This window comes from Lepidochelys kempii, chromosome 3 (genome assembly GCF_965140285.1).
Source record: "Lepidochelys kempii isolate rLepKem1 chromosome 3, rLepKem1.hap1, whole genome shotgun sequence".
Taxonomy (NCBI): Eukaryota; Metazoa; Chordata; order Testudines; family Cheloniidae; genus Lepidochelys; species Lepidochelys kempii.
Window position 1 is genome coordinate 168,098,834 of NC_136382.1, and position 14,333 is coordinate 168,113,166.

The 14,333-nt window shown below is 45.2% G+C and overlaps 1 protein-coding gene across 8 annotated transcripts in view; it reads left to right on the top strand.

Annotated features, from left to right (window-relative positions):
- Nucleotides 1-93: 93 nt before the first annotated feature.
- LPGAT1 (lysophosphatidylglycerol acyltransferase 1) overlaps nucleotides 94-14,333 on the top strand; it is a 133,968-nt gene continuing 119,728 nt past the window's right edge. For 6 of the 8 annotated variants that reach the window (XR_012158243.1, XR_012158244.1, XR_012158245.1 and 3 more), the window contains exon 1: nucleotides 2,616-2,883. Coding sequence is in view for 5 of the 8 variants with exons in the window: in XM_073338976.1 (XP_073195077.1) it covers nucleotides 2,646-2,883 (238 nt within the window). In the remaining 3 variants the exon portion in view is untranslated. Of the gene's footprint in view, nucleotides 333-1,014; nucleotides 1,192-2,615; nucleotides 2,884-14,333 lie in introns of those variants that run through there. The other 2 variants (XM_073338978.1, XM_073338977.1) reach the window with 2 other exon arrangements.

The following is a 14,333-nucleotide window of genomic DNA, read 5'->3' on the forward strand; positions in this document are numbered from 1 at the left end:
CCGAGCACCGGTGGCAATGGGGAAAAGGATGCCAAAGGGCTGGGCGTGGGGAAGGGGAGGAGCCGCCTGGTGCTGGCCTGCCCGCCGGGGGCACAACCAGCCTGTGCTCATTAGAGGGAGCTGTCGGCCGGAGGGAGCCGCGCTTGGTGCAGTGTGAGCCCCGCTCCTGCCTCTTGCAGCCGCCGCTTCCTCGGGAGCGAGCGCGAGGGGCGAGCCGTCACGGCGGAGACCCAGCCCGGCTGCGGGGGTGGTTAGGCAGCGCGAGCCGCCGGCGGCATGAATCCCTCGGGCCCCCGAGCGCCTACCCCGGGGACAGAGCCAGCGAGGCGGAGGTAGGGAGCCCCGGCACGGCCTCTGCCTGGGAAGGGAGACCCAGCCCGATGGGTGTGCGGGAAGGGGCCCGGACCCCTGCTGCTCCCCGAGAGAAGCACCTAGAGCTGGGGGGGGGGCACGGTCCCCCCCCCGTCGCTCCTCCCCCGGGATCCCCTTCTCGGGGATAGGGGGCACGGTCCTCCTCCTTGGTCCCCCGGGATCCCCTTCTCGGGGATGGGGCCGGGGGCAGGGATACCTCCAGGGACCCCCCATCGCTCCCCCAAAATCTCCTTCTCGGGAATGGGGGGCAGGGTCCCCCCAGCCTCCCCCATCGCTCCCCGGAGCTCCCCTTCTCGGGGGATGGGGATGCGGTGGGGGGGGGGGCCGAGCAAGGACACCCGATTGCTGCTCTTAAGAGAGCCCCCTGCATGGGGGGGGCGGGGGGTGCCCGGCTGACCCTGGGGACGGTGCAGGATGCCGCCCCGGCCAGACGCGCTCCGCCGCCCGCGGCTGTCAGGCCGGCTCTCCCGGGCACGGAGGGCTGCTGCCGGGCGCGGGGAGGAGGGGCGCCGGGCGGGGGCGGCGCCGGGAGGGCGCGATAGGCCCGAGCCCCGCGGCAGCTGTAGCCGAAAAGCGGGACGGGGCCCGGCTGGTCCCTGCTGCCTGCAGGCGCGGACCGTGACCCCGCCCCTCTCTCCGTAGGCCGCTGCAAGGGGAGTAGAGCGGCGGGAGCGAAGCGCTCCCGGCCCGTTACTCAGGGCCCGGCCAGCCACCTCCGGGTCCCTGAGCCCGCCGAGTCGCCTCCCGCCGCCGCCAACCGCGACACGCGCCGCCGCCGCCTCCCGCCGCGGCCTCCTCAGTTCCCCTGCGCCGCAGGAGGTGAGTCCCGCCGGCCGGGGTCAGTCACCCGGCGAACGGCCCTAGCCCCCGCTTCCCCCTCCTCACGTCCCCCCTTGGCTGCCCTGTTGTCCTCCCCTACTCCTCGCTCGCCGCCTGGCTCCCGCTCGGCGGGTCTAGCTGCGGGAGCTCGCCCCGCTCCTCCTCAGCCAGGCTTCGCCGCGTGAAGGGTGAGGGAGACCTTGCCTCCTCGGTGCTAGCTCTTGACTTTGGAGAGACCGATGAAGTGAGCTGTAGCTCACGAAAGCTTATGCTCAAATAAATTGGTTAGTCTCTAAGGTGCCACAAGTCCTCCTTTTCTTTTTGCGAATACAGACTAACACGGCTGCTCTTCTGAAACGAGGAGTGTGTGTCATTATTTCCCCTTCCCGTTGTCCCGGTAAAACCCTGTTGCAAACAATGTATTTTCTCCCCCTTTTTCCGAGCGGGAGGAGGAAAATTTCTGAGCGTTCCTACCCCTTTTGGTGTGAGCCATGGCAAGTCACTGAGTTTGAAAGGGAAGGGACTACTACCCCATCCCTCCCTAGTTCTGTTGTTTGGTTTTCAGTGATCACTTGCTGCCCAGGGAATGTGTTCTCCAGGGTATGCTTATGTAATTTATATGATGACTTGCCTAATGTCCAGTTTGATATGTAGGCTTGGCAGAATTATTATTTTTATATATATATTTTTGTCATATAGCTGTTTGTTTTTAAGTATCTTTTCTATTTTTTATCCATTTAAATTTTTACAGGTGTGGAAAATTTATGGTAACTGTGGTCAGACAGTAATTATTTACTGATGATAGATATTGAGATTCAGAAAGTTAAAGCTTTATAACCATTAAAATACAAATTACCGACATAACATATTAAAGCAGAAAGTAAATATGTTTAAATCAATCTCTAATAAAAGTTCTTGCAGCATTTTTCTTACTTTGCCTATCTGTAAACTTCAGTTATCAATGGAAATATTTGTTCCTTGGTTTGTGTGTGTACAGTGAAACCAATGTCTACTGATAAAACGTAATCCTTCCAAGTCTATTGATATGCCACTTACCTTAGTTCATAGCTGCAGATTTTTTGTGTGACTCCCAGAAACTTCTCAAATCACAGCTTTTTAGTGCAGGCGAGTATCACCTTGATGGTGTATGGTATTTTTGACTTCTTTCTTTGTTTCTGTGGGACGTGGAAATGTTCAGTGTACTTTATTTTCATCCTCCAGTCTGACTAATTTTGAGGTATCGTAGAGGTAAATAAGGGCTGCAGATGCTTATGAAAATGGATTGGGGCTGAAGTAGGCAGCTTTGTTAAGGGGACAATATCTATCTCACTAGCATTTTGGCTCTGTAGAGAGGTGTTTTTGTTTTTTTCTTTTCTTTTTTATTCTGTAAGTAATGGCTGTACCTTGTTCTCCTTTTACTGTAGGAAGAGCCCACATACTCTGGTGTGAAGAGAATGGCTGTGACTTTAGAACAGGCCCAGAGGGTGGGCTATACACTTCTGAAAGGACTCCTGAGGTTCAGCTTCATGGTTGCCAATAACCTGGTTGCTATTCCATCCTACATCTTGTATTTAATTATACTGCAGCCTCTTCGACTGTTGGATAGTAAGCGGTTTTGGTATATCGAAGGAGTGTTATTTAAATGGCTTTTAGCTATGGTGGCTTCCTGGGGCTGGTGGGCAGGATATACAGGTAAGACTGTTTTAATACTTAAAAAAAAAAAAAGTATAAGTATAATAATTAAAATAAACTTTGAAACACAGGCATTAATAGTGATGTATATTAATACAGTGGGATGATTTTTATACAAACCTGCACTATATTTCTGGATGGTAACATAATTGAATCTAATATTTATTATATGAAAACTGATCTTTCAAAAATATCTTAACATAATGCATAACATGTTTGGATTCAAAAGAACATATTAAGCAATAGAGGTTCTTAGCTCTCAATCAGTATTCTACTTTGTTAGTAAGATCCATGGCTTTAGGAGTGCTATTTTTTCAAGGCCCTAGATTATCTTGTTCTGATGTTCTGTGGAGTAGTAGCACCTCTGAAAAGAGTTATTTCTGTTGTGTATGAGGGTGAAATACACACACTTTGTATAAACCTCCTTTAAATATGCATGCAGTACATATCTCCAGATCATTTCTACTTAGAGCGATCAACTCACAAGAGTAAGCGGTTTGAATCAAGTTCATCTCTGAAGAATAGCTCTTATAATCCATATGAGTTGCAACTGGAATTTTCTTTTTTGCTGCTTCGGTCATGGATGTAGATGAAAAATAGAGACAACACTCTAGAGCGTGTAGGTCTTCGTTTACTTTTAGTAGAGCTAAAGTTTTGACTATATGGTTTTATATCTTGCGTGCATTACTTTGTAATCATTATTGAACTTCTTTTTGCCTCTTAGTCTTTGTAGGGTCATCAGGGTAGTAGACTGAGCAGAAATATTAAGGAAGGTTCTAGACTTGTCCTTGGAGACACTGACTTTCATCTTGCCAGCTGCACGCTGTGCAAGGAAACAACCATCAACACTTTGGAAAGGGGGAGGTGGGTACAGTAAACGTTTCTAGAGAGAGCAGTATGTGAACACCTCTCCTAAAATTGTCTATCTCCCTCTTTCCTGCCCAGGATGCATCTACAGGCCTTTTCCATGCATTAAAGGAATGACAGCCTACAGCTCTGATGGAGTCTGGTCAGACTCCTAATTAGTCAGGATTCTAAGTGTTGACCCAGATGGATCTTTCTCACTTCCCAGAAAAAGCATTGATTAGGCTACAAGAGCTGAAGTCCCTGTGCTAATGGGCCTTTTGGTACCTTGTCATGCGTCTTTTCAAGATGCACATGTTCTGTGGATATTCTAGGTGAGCTTCTGGTTCTTCTTGAGCAGGTGGTGGCGGCAACAAAATTAGTTTCCAGGCTGTGGAGCTGGAACTGTCACAAACATTGCACTGCTTCAGAATTGTCTTGCCTGGTACAGCCTGAGCTTTTCCAGATGTGCTAGTCTTTTAATCTTTTATGTTTACATTTGCTCATTAAAAGAAGTCCACATGGTATTTGCAGTGGCAGGTGCTTTTTAGATGTCCACTTCAGTCTCTAACCACAATAAAGGAAAGCTCTTCCAACATGAAAAGAGGGACCTTTATGCTGTTGAGTGTGTGTGTGTGTTAATTGGATATGTGAAAGTTATCAGCATAATGGTAAGGTAAAATTAATTCAGCATATGACTCTGGTATGTGCAGATTGAAAATGCTAGTTAAAATTCAAGCCATTGTCCCATGAATATATGACATTCAGTGAATGCTGAAGTTAATTTCTTTGGGATCTATTCCCTGCTGACTGCAGAACTGTGTGGTTTCTTTTGCCTCTTGCATGGAAAGTGGTTTCGACATGATCTGCATACATCTGCTAATTGGCGTGCTGTTGCATTTTGACAATTTGAACAGCTTTGTTTTATTATTGAAGAACTCCTTAGTATATTTGTTTGTTTTAAAGTTAATTTGAATAGGAGAATTGACACCAGGGTGGAAGTATTCTCTTGGATGATTTTAGGGCAAGGGAACCCTATTCCTTGCTTTCTACTATGAATTAAGGCATTTGTCACTTGTGGAAGGAAGTCTTAAATCTGATACTGAGCCCTCCTTATCAAATAAGAGAATACACTTAAGTAGGTGCTGATAGAACAATAATATTCTGTAGGCTCACCTACAAAAGAGACAAAGGGTGCATTTCCTCTCTTTTTTTAGCTCTTCTTTCCTTCTCTCTAGTGAGGGTGCAGCATATTGTATATGTAACACCGACAGACTCTGGTTGTCAGAGAGCGGGATCAAACCTGGGATTTCTGGAGCTTAGTGTCGGAGCCTCTACTGCATGAGCTAAAAACTAACTGGCTGTTGGCTAAGGCTGTAGAGCAGACTCATTAATCTCTCTTTCTGCCTCTCTCTATGCCACTAGATGGGACAGAACACCACATCCAGGAGGTGTGTGGGTTACATATAGTTTTGGAAAATGTGTATAAAATGATTTAATTGTATGTATAAAATCTCCTCATCTGGAGTACATGTAATGTAGTTATATGGGGTCCGTCTGTTTTTTAAGATAGAGAGATGTACCACTTTCATTCAGAATTCAAGTGCTACTCTTACTATTGCACATGTGAAGCGATTGACATTGGGTATTAGCTGATAATGTGGAAGGATAGAATGTGGTATAGAATACATCTATTTTTTTGAGTGTCCAAAACTAGGACTAAGGTTAGTTACTCAGTGCATACTAGTTCCAATATATCTTTTGTTCGCATGCATTAAAATTAGAGATAAGTAGTGATGGCAGCTGAATGTACACCTGTAAATTAAGTTGCATGTACTGACTATATGAAGGATTTTTCACTTTTCTGACCAGGAGAAAAGCTAGCTATTGGATATCTTTGAGTAATACTTTTCTTCTGAATTAAAGGGTATGCAAGATGCCACCTATATTTGATGTGGAGGATAACACTAATATGTCCTCTTTTGGCTAATTTTATGTAAACTAGATTAATTAAGAATGATGGCAGTGGGGTAGAAAGAAATAAGGTGGGTGGTTTTTTGACCTGAGAATGTTCTGCTTCAGGTGAAAGGTGATTTCTTTCTGCCCGCCGTGGCAACCACAACTTGGATATTGATTTCATAGTCATAAAGATAACTAAATTTGGTTTTAAGAGCTATGAGTTTGAAGATCAAACAAATTATATATATTTAAAATATACTAATATACCTAGTAGTTAGAACAAGGAACTGGAAGTCAGGATTAATAGGTTCTGGCTTTCAGCTCTGCCACTTAATTGCTATGTAACTATGGGTAAAAGCATTTCCCCTTTGTCCATCAGTTACCCTATCTGTAACATGAGTAGTACTCTACTTCTCTAGTGTTTGAAGCTTTGCTAATGTTTGTAAACTCAGGCTATCAGATAGCCAGTGACACACATGCAAATAAGTATATATTAATAATTAATGGCCTAGAGTCTGGCTGCTTTTTTTATTTTAGGGAAATGAGTATAATAGGGTCCAGGAACAAATGAGGGAAAGACCTCAAGTGTCTCTCTTTGCCTCCTTCCTTTGGCTTCTGTATTTTCTAGTCCCCCCATTTGCCCCATTCCTGATATTGTTTGGATATGGGTTATGTAAAGTGGAAGAGTATAACTGGGCAAGCTGAAAAGGGGAAGGAGGTTTAAAGAAGAATTAAAAAAAAAAGGATTAAGTAATAGTTCTTGGTCATAACCACTTGCTCTTACTTGGTATTACAAAGGTTTCTTTATGCTCTGCTTTTTAACACTATTCATAAAAACAGAAAATGGAATAATCCATTTTTCATGCAGTATGTCCTGTGCTTTATTAAAGCAGTACTGATCTAGTACTGTCAAAGGAGTTTAGTGTAGCTTTGTAGATCCCATTTTCAAGTTTTCATAAACTAGCTTGAAGCCATTTTATTGTTCTCAGTCTAGGCACCTTTCTCTAAAGATACTTACAGTTGAAAGTGGGGGCTTTCAAAAGTAACACTTCTAACCGTTCTACTGTACTAGTTGTAAGCTGACCAGAGGGGTAATATTGATTTTGTTACTCCAAAAAAACCCCAAATAAATCTGAGATTCTGAGCTAGTCCAGGGGCCAAAGTTTCTTTACCTTACTATGCCTGTGATGGGGTTCTGAATCTGTTGTTCACTTTGTATATTGGTCATTATAACATTCTGGAGCGCAGTCCAGACCAGTGAGGGGTTGTCACTGCCTGCTCTGTATCCATGAGTGCCTCAAAATGCTCTGCTGCTGTAGCTCCCTAGTCTGGATGCTTACAGCCAGCGTACATGGAGTGTCTTGTGTATTAAGCAATTGACTCGGCAACTCTGATTCCAGTAGCCTGCTTGTTATACCACTGTCATGCTCTCTCCTCCACCGGCCTTACTTACATTTGTCAAGATGACCCCAACATCCTCCAGTCCCGAATTTTCCCCAAACCATGTGCTCTGCAACATCCAGCCTTCTCCTGGGCCATTCAGAGAGAGATTAAGGTTTGTTTGTTCTTTAAATACCCAGTAGCTTGCCACATTAACTGGAGTTAACCTTCACTTTAAATCAAACACAGCACTGGGTTGGTTTAGATTAAAAGTAGAACTGCACAGGGAGGAGTTTCTGAGCCCAGGGGCTCCCCCTGACCATATGCTCCCTGACCACCAGGCCCGTGGGCCTGGTGTGCTGGCTCCACAGGGATGAGTCCTGCTTTCTGTGTGTCCCCGCCAGGCTGGCAGCTCTGGGCGGCATTGCTTGCCCCCCCTGCCCGGCGGCTTCAGCCCTGGGCTTGTCTGCACTCACTTCGTTCTGGCAGCCCAGGCCTGTCAGCTTGCTGCACTTGGGCGGCGCCCCTCTCAACCACGGCTCCGTGGCCATGATTGTGGATCAGACTAGGAGCCCAAGTACATACCCAGGTGGTTGAGTGAGTTTGTACTTGGTCAGCTAGCCTGAGCCGCCACCATGACCACAGCTATTTTTAGTGTGATGGCTTGAGCAGAGCTAGCATGTATCTGTCTATCCGTGATGGGAGGCACACTCCTAGCTACAGGTAGACATGTCTTGAGTGACTGCAGGCTGCAACTGCATCTAGGAGTTATTTAAGGCAATAGAGGGGAAAAAGCCTTCTGGATAGGTGAAAGTGAATGAATGCTTCCACTGTAGGGGCAAAAGTGAAAGAACCGTATTTAGATTTTTAAGCTCTGTGAGGCTGGGATTGTCTTGTTTGAACAGCACCCAGAACAGTGGGACCTGGATTCTTATTTGGGGACTCTTGGAACTACTATAATTAAGTTTAGCCAGTAAAGGTATGATGATGTTCACCTTGGTAGAAAGGAGCTAGCTTCTGGTAGCAGTGTCAGTCTGTGTCTGGCCATCTGCATGGTCTCAGTGGCCACCCTAGTTCCTCCAAATCACCCATGTACTCAGCCAGCAGACTTTGTTGACTTTTTTCTCCACCAACACTAAAATCAGTTGTTGCAAGTTTTCTTTTAGATGCATAGGACTGGAGAAGCAGGTGGAATCTTTCTCTTATGGTGTTACATGACTGTCAGCCAGGAAGTAGAACAGGGGTTGGAAAAGAGCTGATAAGATCTAAAAGTAAATGTTTTGCTGACCAATTTACATGACCTAACCTCTTCCCTCCTTGCCACCATTTCCTGTTCCCCTACTTCTCCCTGACCATTTATTTTTAATTAGGAATATTTCACGGTGTCTTAAGCAACAGTCACTGCCATAAACTAAAAAGAAATTGTCAGACATCCGATTTTTGCCACACAATATTAGTTTGATATTTTCTTTTAAAAACAAATCTTTGAGGATTAGCATTCATTTTGTATTTAGTGTTCATAAATGGACAAGCACTTTGTCAGTTTTCTAGTAAAAACACTTAATATTTTAAATAGCATGAAATACTGAATTTTGAAAAATACATATGCCTTCCTCTTTCCAAATAAAACAGTGAGGAATGTATTTGGTCTGTGGTCAGTTGCTTGGACATGTGGAAAGAGGTCTTATGTCACTTGAATGCATGAGAATTTGAAACAAGAATGACTTTATTGCCTCTGCAAGTGGTCATTGAAGGGCGGGAGGGGAAGGTGGTTCGCTTACAGGGAAGTAGAGTGAACCAGGGGGTGGGGGTTTTCATCAAGGAGAAACAAACAACTTTCATACCATAGCCTGGCCAGTCATGAAACTGGTTTTCAAAGCTTCTCTGATGCGCACCGCGCCCTTCTGTACTCTTCTAACTGCCCTGGTGTCGCTGCGCATAATCAGTGGCCAGGCGGTTTGCCTCAACCTCTCACCGTGCCATAAATGTCTCCCCTTTACTCTCTCACAGTTATTGTAGAGCGCACAGCAAGCAGTAATAACAGTGGGGATATTGGTTTTGCTGAGGTGTAACAGTGTCAGTAAACTGCGCCAGCGCGCTTTTAAACATCCAAATGCACATTCTACCACCGTTCTGCACTTGCTCAGCCTATAGTTGAACAGCAGCTGACTACTGTCCAGGCTGCCTGTGTATGGCTTCATGAGCCATGGCATTAAGCGGTAGGCTGTGTCCCCAAGGATAACTATAGGCTTTTCAACATCCCCAACGGTTATTTTCTGGTCTGGGAATAAAGTCCCTTCCTGCAGCTTTTGAAACAGACCAGAGTTCCTGAAGATGCGAGTGTCATGTACCTTTCCTGGCCATCCCACGTTGATATTGGTGAAAAGTCCCTTGTAATCCACCAGTGCTTGCAGCACCATTGAAAAGTACCCCTTTTGGTTTATGTACTGGCTGCCAAGGTGGTCCGGTCCCAAGATAGGGATATGCATTCTGTCTATCGCCCCACCACAGTTAGGGAATCCCATTGCAAAGCCATCCACTATGACCTGCACGTTTCCCAGAGTCACTACCCTTGATAGCAGCAGCTCAGTGATTGCGTTGGCTGCTGTGATGCAAGGAGCCCCCACAATAGATTTGCTCACTCCAAATTGATTCCCAACTGACCGGTAGCTGTCTGACATTGCAAGCTTCCAGAGGGCTATCGCCACTCGCTTGTGGCGAGTGAACTGTGAGGGCTGTTCTCATCTTGGTATTCCTGCGCTTCAGGGCAGGGGAAAGCAAGTCACAAAGTTCCATGAAAGTGCCCTTATGCATGTGAAAGTTTCGCAGCCACTGGGAATCATCCCAGACCCGCAACGCTATGTGGTCCCACCAGTCTGTGCTTGTTTCCTGGGCCCAGAATTGGCATTCAACAGCATGAGCCTGTCCCATTGCCACCAGGATGTCCAAATTGCCGGGGCCCATACTTTGAGAGAAGTTTGTGTCCATGTCCTCATCACTCTTGTCACCACGCTGCTGTCACCTCACTACCTGCTTTTGCAGGTTCTGGTTCTGAACATACTGCAGGATAATGGGTGAGGTGTTTACAATGCACATAGCTGCCGCGCTGATCTGAGCGGGCTCCATGCTTACCATGGTATGGCGTCTGCAGGAGAGCAGAGTTGCAGCAGTGGCTGACAATGAATGCCACGAGAATAGATATTTTTAGAGAATGACTAGAGGACCTGCAAGGTGGATTCTTGAGAGCAGAGTTGAAGCGGGAGCCCATGACAGCCAACATGGAGAAATTTGTTATCAAGACAAAAGCAGGAAAGCAGAGTTGCAGCGGAAGCGGTGGTTTGATGATGACAGTTAGCAGTCCTACTGCACTGTCTGCTGAAAGCAGTATGGCGTCTGCATGGAAAAAAGGCACAAAATGATTGTCTGCCGTTGCTTTCACGGAGGAAGGGGCAACTGACAGCATGCACCCAAAACCACCTGCGACAATGTTTTTACCCCATCAGGCATTGGGAGTTTAATTCAGAATTCCAATGGGTGGCGGAGACTGCGGGAACTGTGGGATAGCTACCCACAGTGCAACGCTCCAAAAGTTGATGCTAGCCACGGTACTGTGGACGCACTCGGCCGATTTAATGCGCTTAGTGGTGGGACATAATCGACTGTATAAAATCGCTTCCTAAAAAATCGACTTCTATAAATTCGACCTAATTTCGTAGTGTAGGCATACCCTTAGACCAACTACAGACCTGTGTCATTTGAGGTAACAGCAGCTGATAGCAGTAATAGGTTGTCATCTTCTGTGGATCAGTCACTAAATGGAGATGATACATTTTGCCAGTGGGTTTTGCTGGCTGCAGAGGAATATTGAGATTTGTGAGATTCTAGGTTCTATTCCAGATTCTGAGAGGGAGTATACTCAAGTGGTTACAGACCCTTATTCCCCTGTCCCTTTCAGCCTGGTCCGTTATTAGTCTTTTCTTCTCAACCTTCACTACCACACCCAGGCCTGGTTCATCACCTCTCTTCATTGTTGCTTCTTTGTTGTTGCTTTGGTGCATGAGCAGGAGGAAGCATTGGGAGCATAGGAGGGAAGTCTCTCAACAAGAACTCTCTCTGCTTTCAGACAGAACTTCAGAGAATTTAGTTGCTGAACTCTAACAACTCTCTACTCAGCATGTATAAAGGAAGATTTTCAGAGACATAACTTGATCAAGACAACTTTAAGTCTCTGCTCCAAAGCATTTAGGAGATAGGGGTTCTCAAGAAGACAATTATAAGAATTTTTAACATGGGCAAGAATCAGTGTTTCCCTATGCTCATTTTGAGAAACATCTGAACAACTTGTGCTGAAATTTGCCAAAAAACGTTAAGCCTGAGGCAAAACACCAGGCATGAAAAAATTTGTGAAATGTTAGTGTGGCAGAATTATAAACAACTGAAAACAGAGTCTTATAATGGAAAGTGTGGGACAACCTTAACCAAATATGCTTCGCTAGCTGTGATACCTATAATATAAACCTTGTGTAACCTTCCAAATGTGAAGTGTAGCACGGCTTTCATAGCCTAAAACAGTTCAAAGATGTGTGGATTGTTCCTGTTTGTCACAATGGAGTGAAAGTTCTGAGTCTAATGTGGACCTTTCAAGTTTCAGGTAACTTAAGGCTTGTTTCTGCTACAGAGCCTTACTGGGATAGCTATGCTGGCAGAGCCTCGTAGGGTAAGGTGCAGCCTGCATAAGGAGTTCTTCGGTCAGCACAGCTACACCACCTCCCTGAACCGTACTAGCTATCCTGACAGAAGCACTCTTCTGTTGGCATAGTTGCGTCTACACCTAGGTTTGACAGCAGAGCTGTGTCAGCTAGGAGATGGGTTTTTTAATCTTATTTTTATACCCCTAGCTGCCAAAGCTATGCCTACAATCTTTGTACTCTAGACCAGGCCTTAGGCATGTAATTGTGTCTCTAACCTGTAATTGCAGTTACCATACTGTGATTGCAAATTGGGTAATTTGCCTGAATTTAGAGTGCTAATTAATCTTCACTGGGACGCTGCTAACATTTCAAGCCTCCAGTCCCTTTCCTAAAGCTCCCATGTCTCTCATTCCTGTATGTATGAGTCATGGTTACAGGACCAACTGAGCCTTGTTCCTCTTTCTGGTCTCTGTTAGGGTACGTCCATACATACAGAGCTACAGCGGCACAGCTGCACTGATACAAGCGGTACTGCTGCAGTGCATCTGGTGCAGATGTTCTTTGTTGATAGGAGAGAGCTCTCCCATTGGCATAAACCCCACCCCTCCCACCTCTGCGAGCGGCATAAGCTATGTCAGTGAGAGAAGCTCTTCCACCAACATAGCGCTGTGCACACAACTGCTTATGTTGGTGTAACTAATGTCGCTCCAGGGTGGAATATTTACACCCCTGAGCAACGTAAGTTTTGCCGACATAGGCTGCAGTGTAGTGCACCCACCCCAGAAGTTTGACCTCTTTCCCTTATCTGTCTTGGGGTGGAATCTGATTTTTCTTCCACTCTTAGAGCTTGTCTACAGAGGGACACTCAGGAAATCAACCAAAGATGTGAAGTTAAAGTTCATTAAATTCTTGTGTAGATTCTGTCTTTTAGGAGTTGTGGCCTTAGTTTGCTGTAACTTCCTCTTTCAGGGAGCAGGATTAAAGGTTCATAAAAACCTCCAATGAAGGAGATTCCACAACCTCTCTTGGAAGCCTATTACTCCAGAATGTAACTTTCTAACTAGGAGGGCTGTCTTTACTATTATCTAACCTAAGGCTATGTCTACACTAGCACTTTTGTCAGTACAAATTATGTCGCTCAGGTGTGAAAAAACACAACTCTGGTGTTTCTGTAAGTGTAACTTACGTCACTCAATGTGGACATGCTATGTTGCTGACATAGCTACTGCCACTTATTGGAGGTGGTTTAATTATGTGGACGGGAGAGTTCTCCCCCATTGGCATAGAGTGGCTACACGAGCAGTCTTAGTGGTGCAGCTGCATCGGTACAGTTGTGCCGCTCTGTGCTCACTAGTGTAGACATGGCGTAAATTTCCCTTGCTACAGATTAAGCCCATTACTTGTTGTCATACCTTCAGTGGACAAAGGAGAACAATTGACCACTGTCCTATGTATAACTGTCCTTAACACATTTTCAGACCTATCAGATCTGCCCTCAGTCTTCTCTTCTCAAGACCCACTTTCTCAAGTTTTCTTTACCCTTTCTGGATAGGTCAGGTTTTCTAAACGTTTAACCATTTTTGTTGCTCTTCTTTGGACTCTCTCCAATTTATCCACATCTTTCCTTAACTGTGGCACCCAGAATTGAACACAGTACTCCAGCTGAAGCCTCATCTGTAGCTGCTTAGCATGGAACAATTATCTCCCATGTCTTGCGGGTGACACTTCTATTAATGTACCCCAGAATTATGTTAGCCTTTTTTGCAACTGCATCACATTGTTGATTCATTTAATTTGTGACCCACTATAAGCCCCCCAGATCCTTCTCAGCAGCACTGCCATTTAGTCAGTTATTCCCATTTTTTGTAGTTGCATTTGATTTTTTTCCCCCTTCCTAAGTGTAGAACTTTGCACTTGTCTCTATTGAATTTCAGACCAATTCTCTAAATTGTTAAGGTTGTTTAGAATTCTAGACCCATCTATATATAGTAGTGAAAATATTCTGTAGATTTAACCACTGCTAGGAGTTCTTTTGGGGAATGACTTTTTTCTGAATTTTTTTCTGCGAAGAACTTAGAGTTTTGCTGTGATAAGCAATGACCCTCTCAAGTCCTTTGTGTTCTTGTGTCAATACTGCTTCCAAACTGTAAGTGCTAGCATGTGTACCCAATATGAATGTTTTTTTGAAAATCAGGTAGGCTAAGGCAGGTGCAGTCCTTTATTGGGTGTGTAAGGAAGGCCTTTTTCAACTTAAAAAATGCTAAATCACACTCTGCTGACCACTGAAATAGCTTCCCTTTTTGAACCAACCTGTGCAGTGGTTTTGCAATATTGGCAAACCCACAAATACACCTTCTGTAATAGGATCAGAGTCCTACAAAACTCTGTATCTGTGTCTGGCGAGTTGGCCAGTTCCATACAGCGTCTATTTTGTTTTTTTGAGTGGAAACGTCCCCGTCACTTGTACCCAAAACAAATTTACCGTTTTTATTTTAATAATGCCTCATGTTTCTTTGGGTTCAGTTTCCAGTTGACAGACTTCTGCTTATCACATCTAAATGTAACATTTCCTGGTCA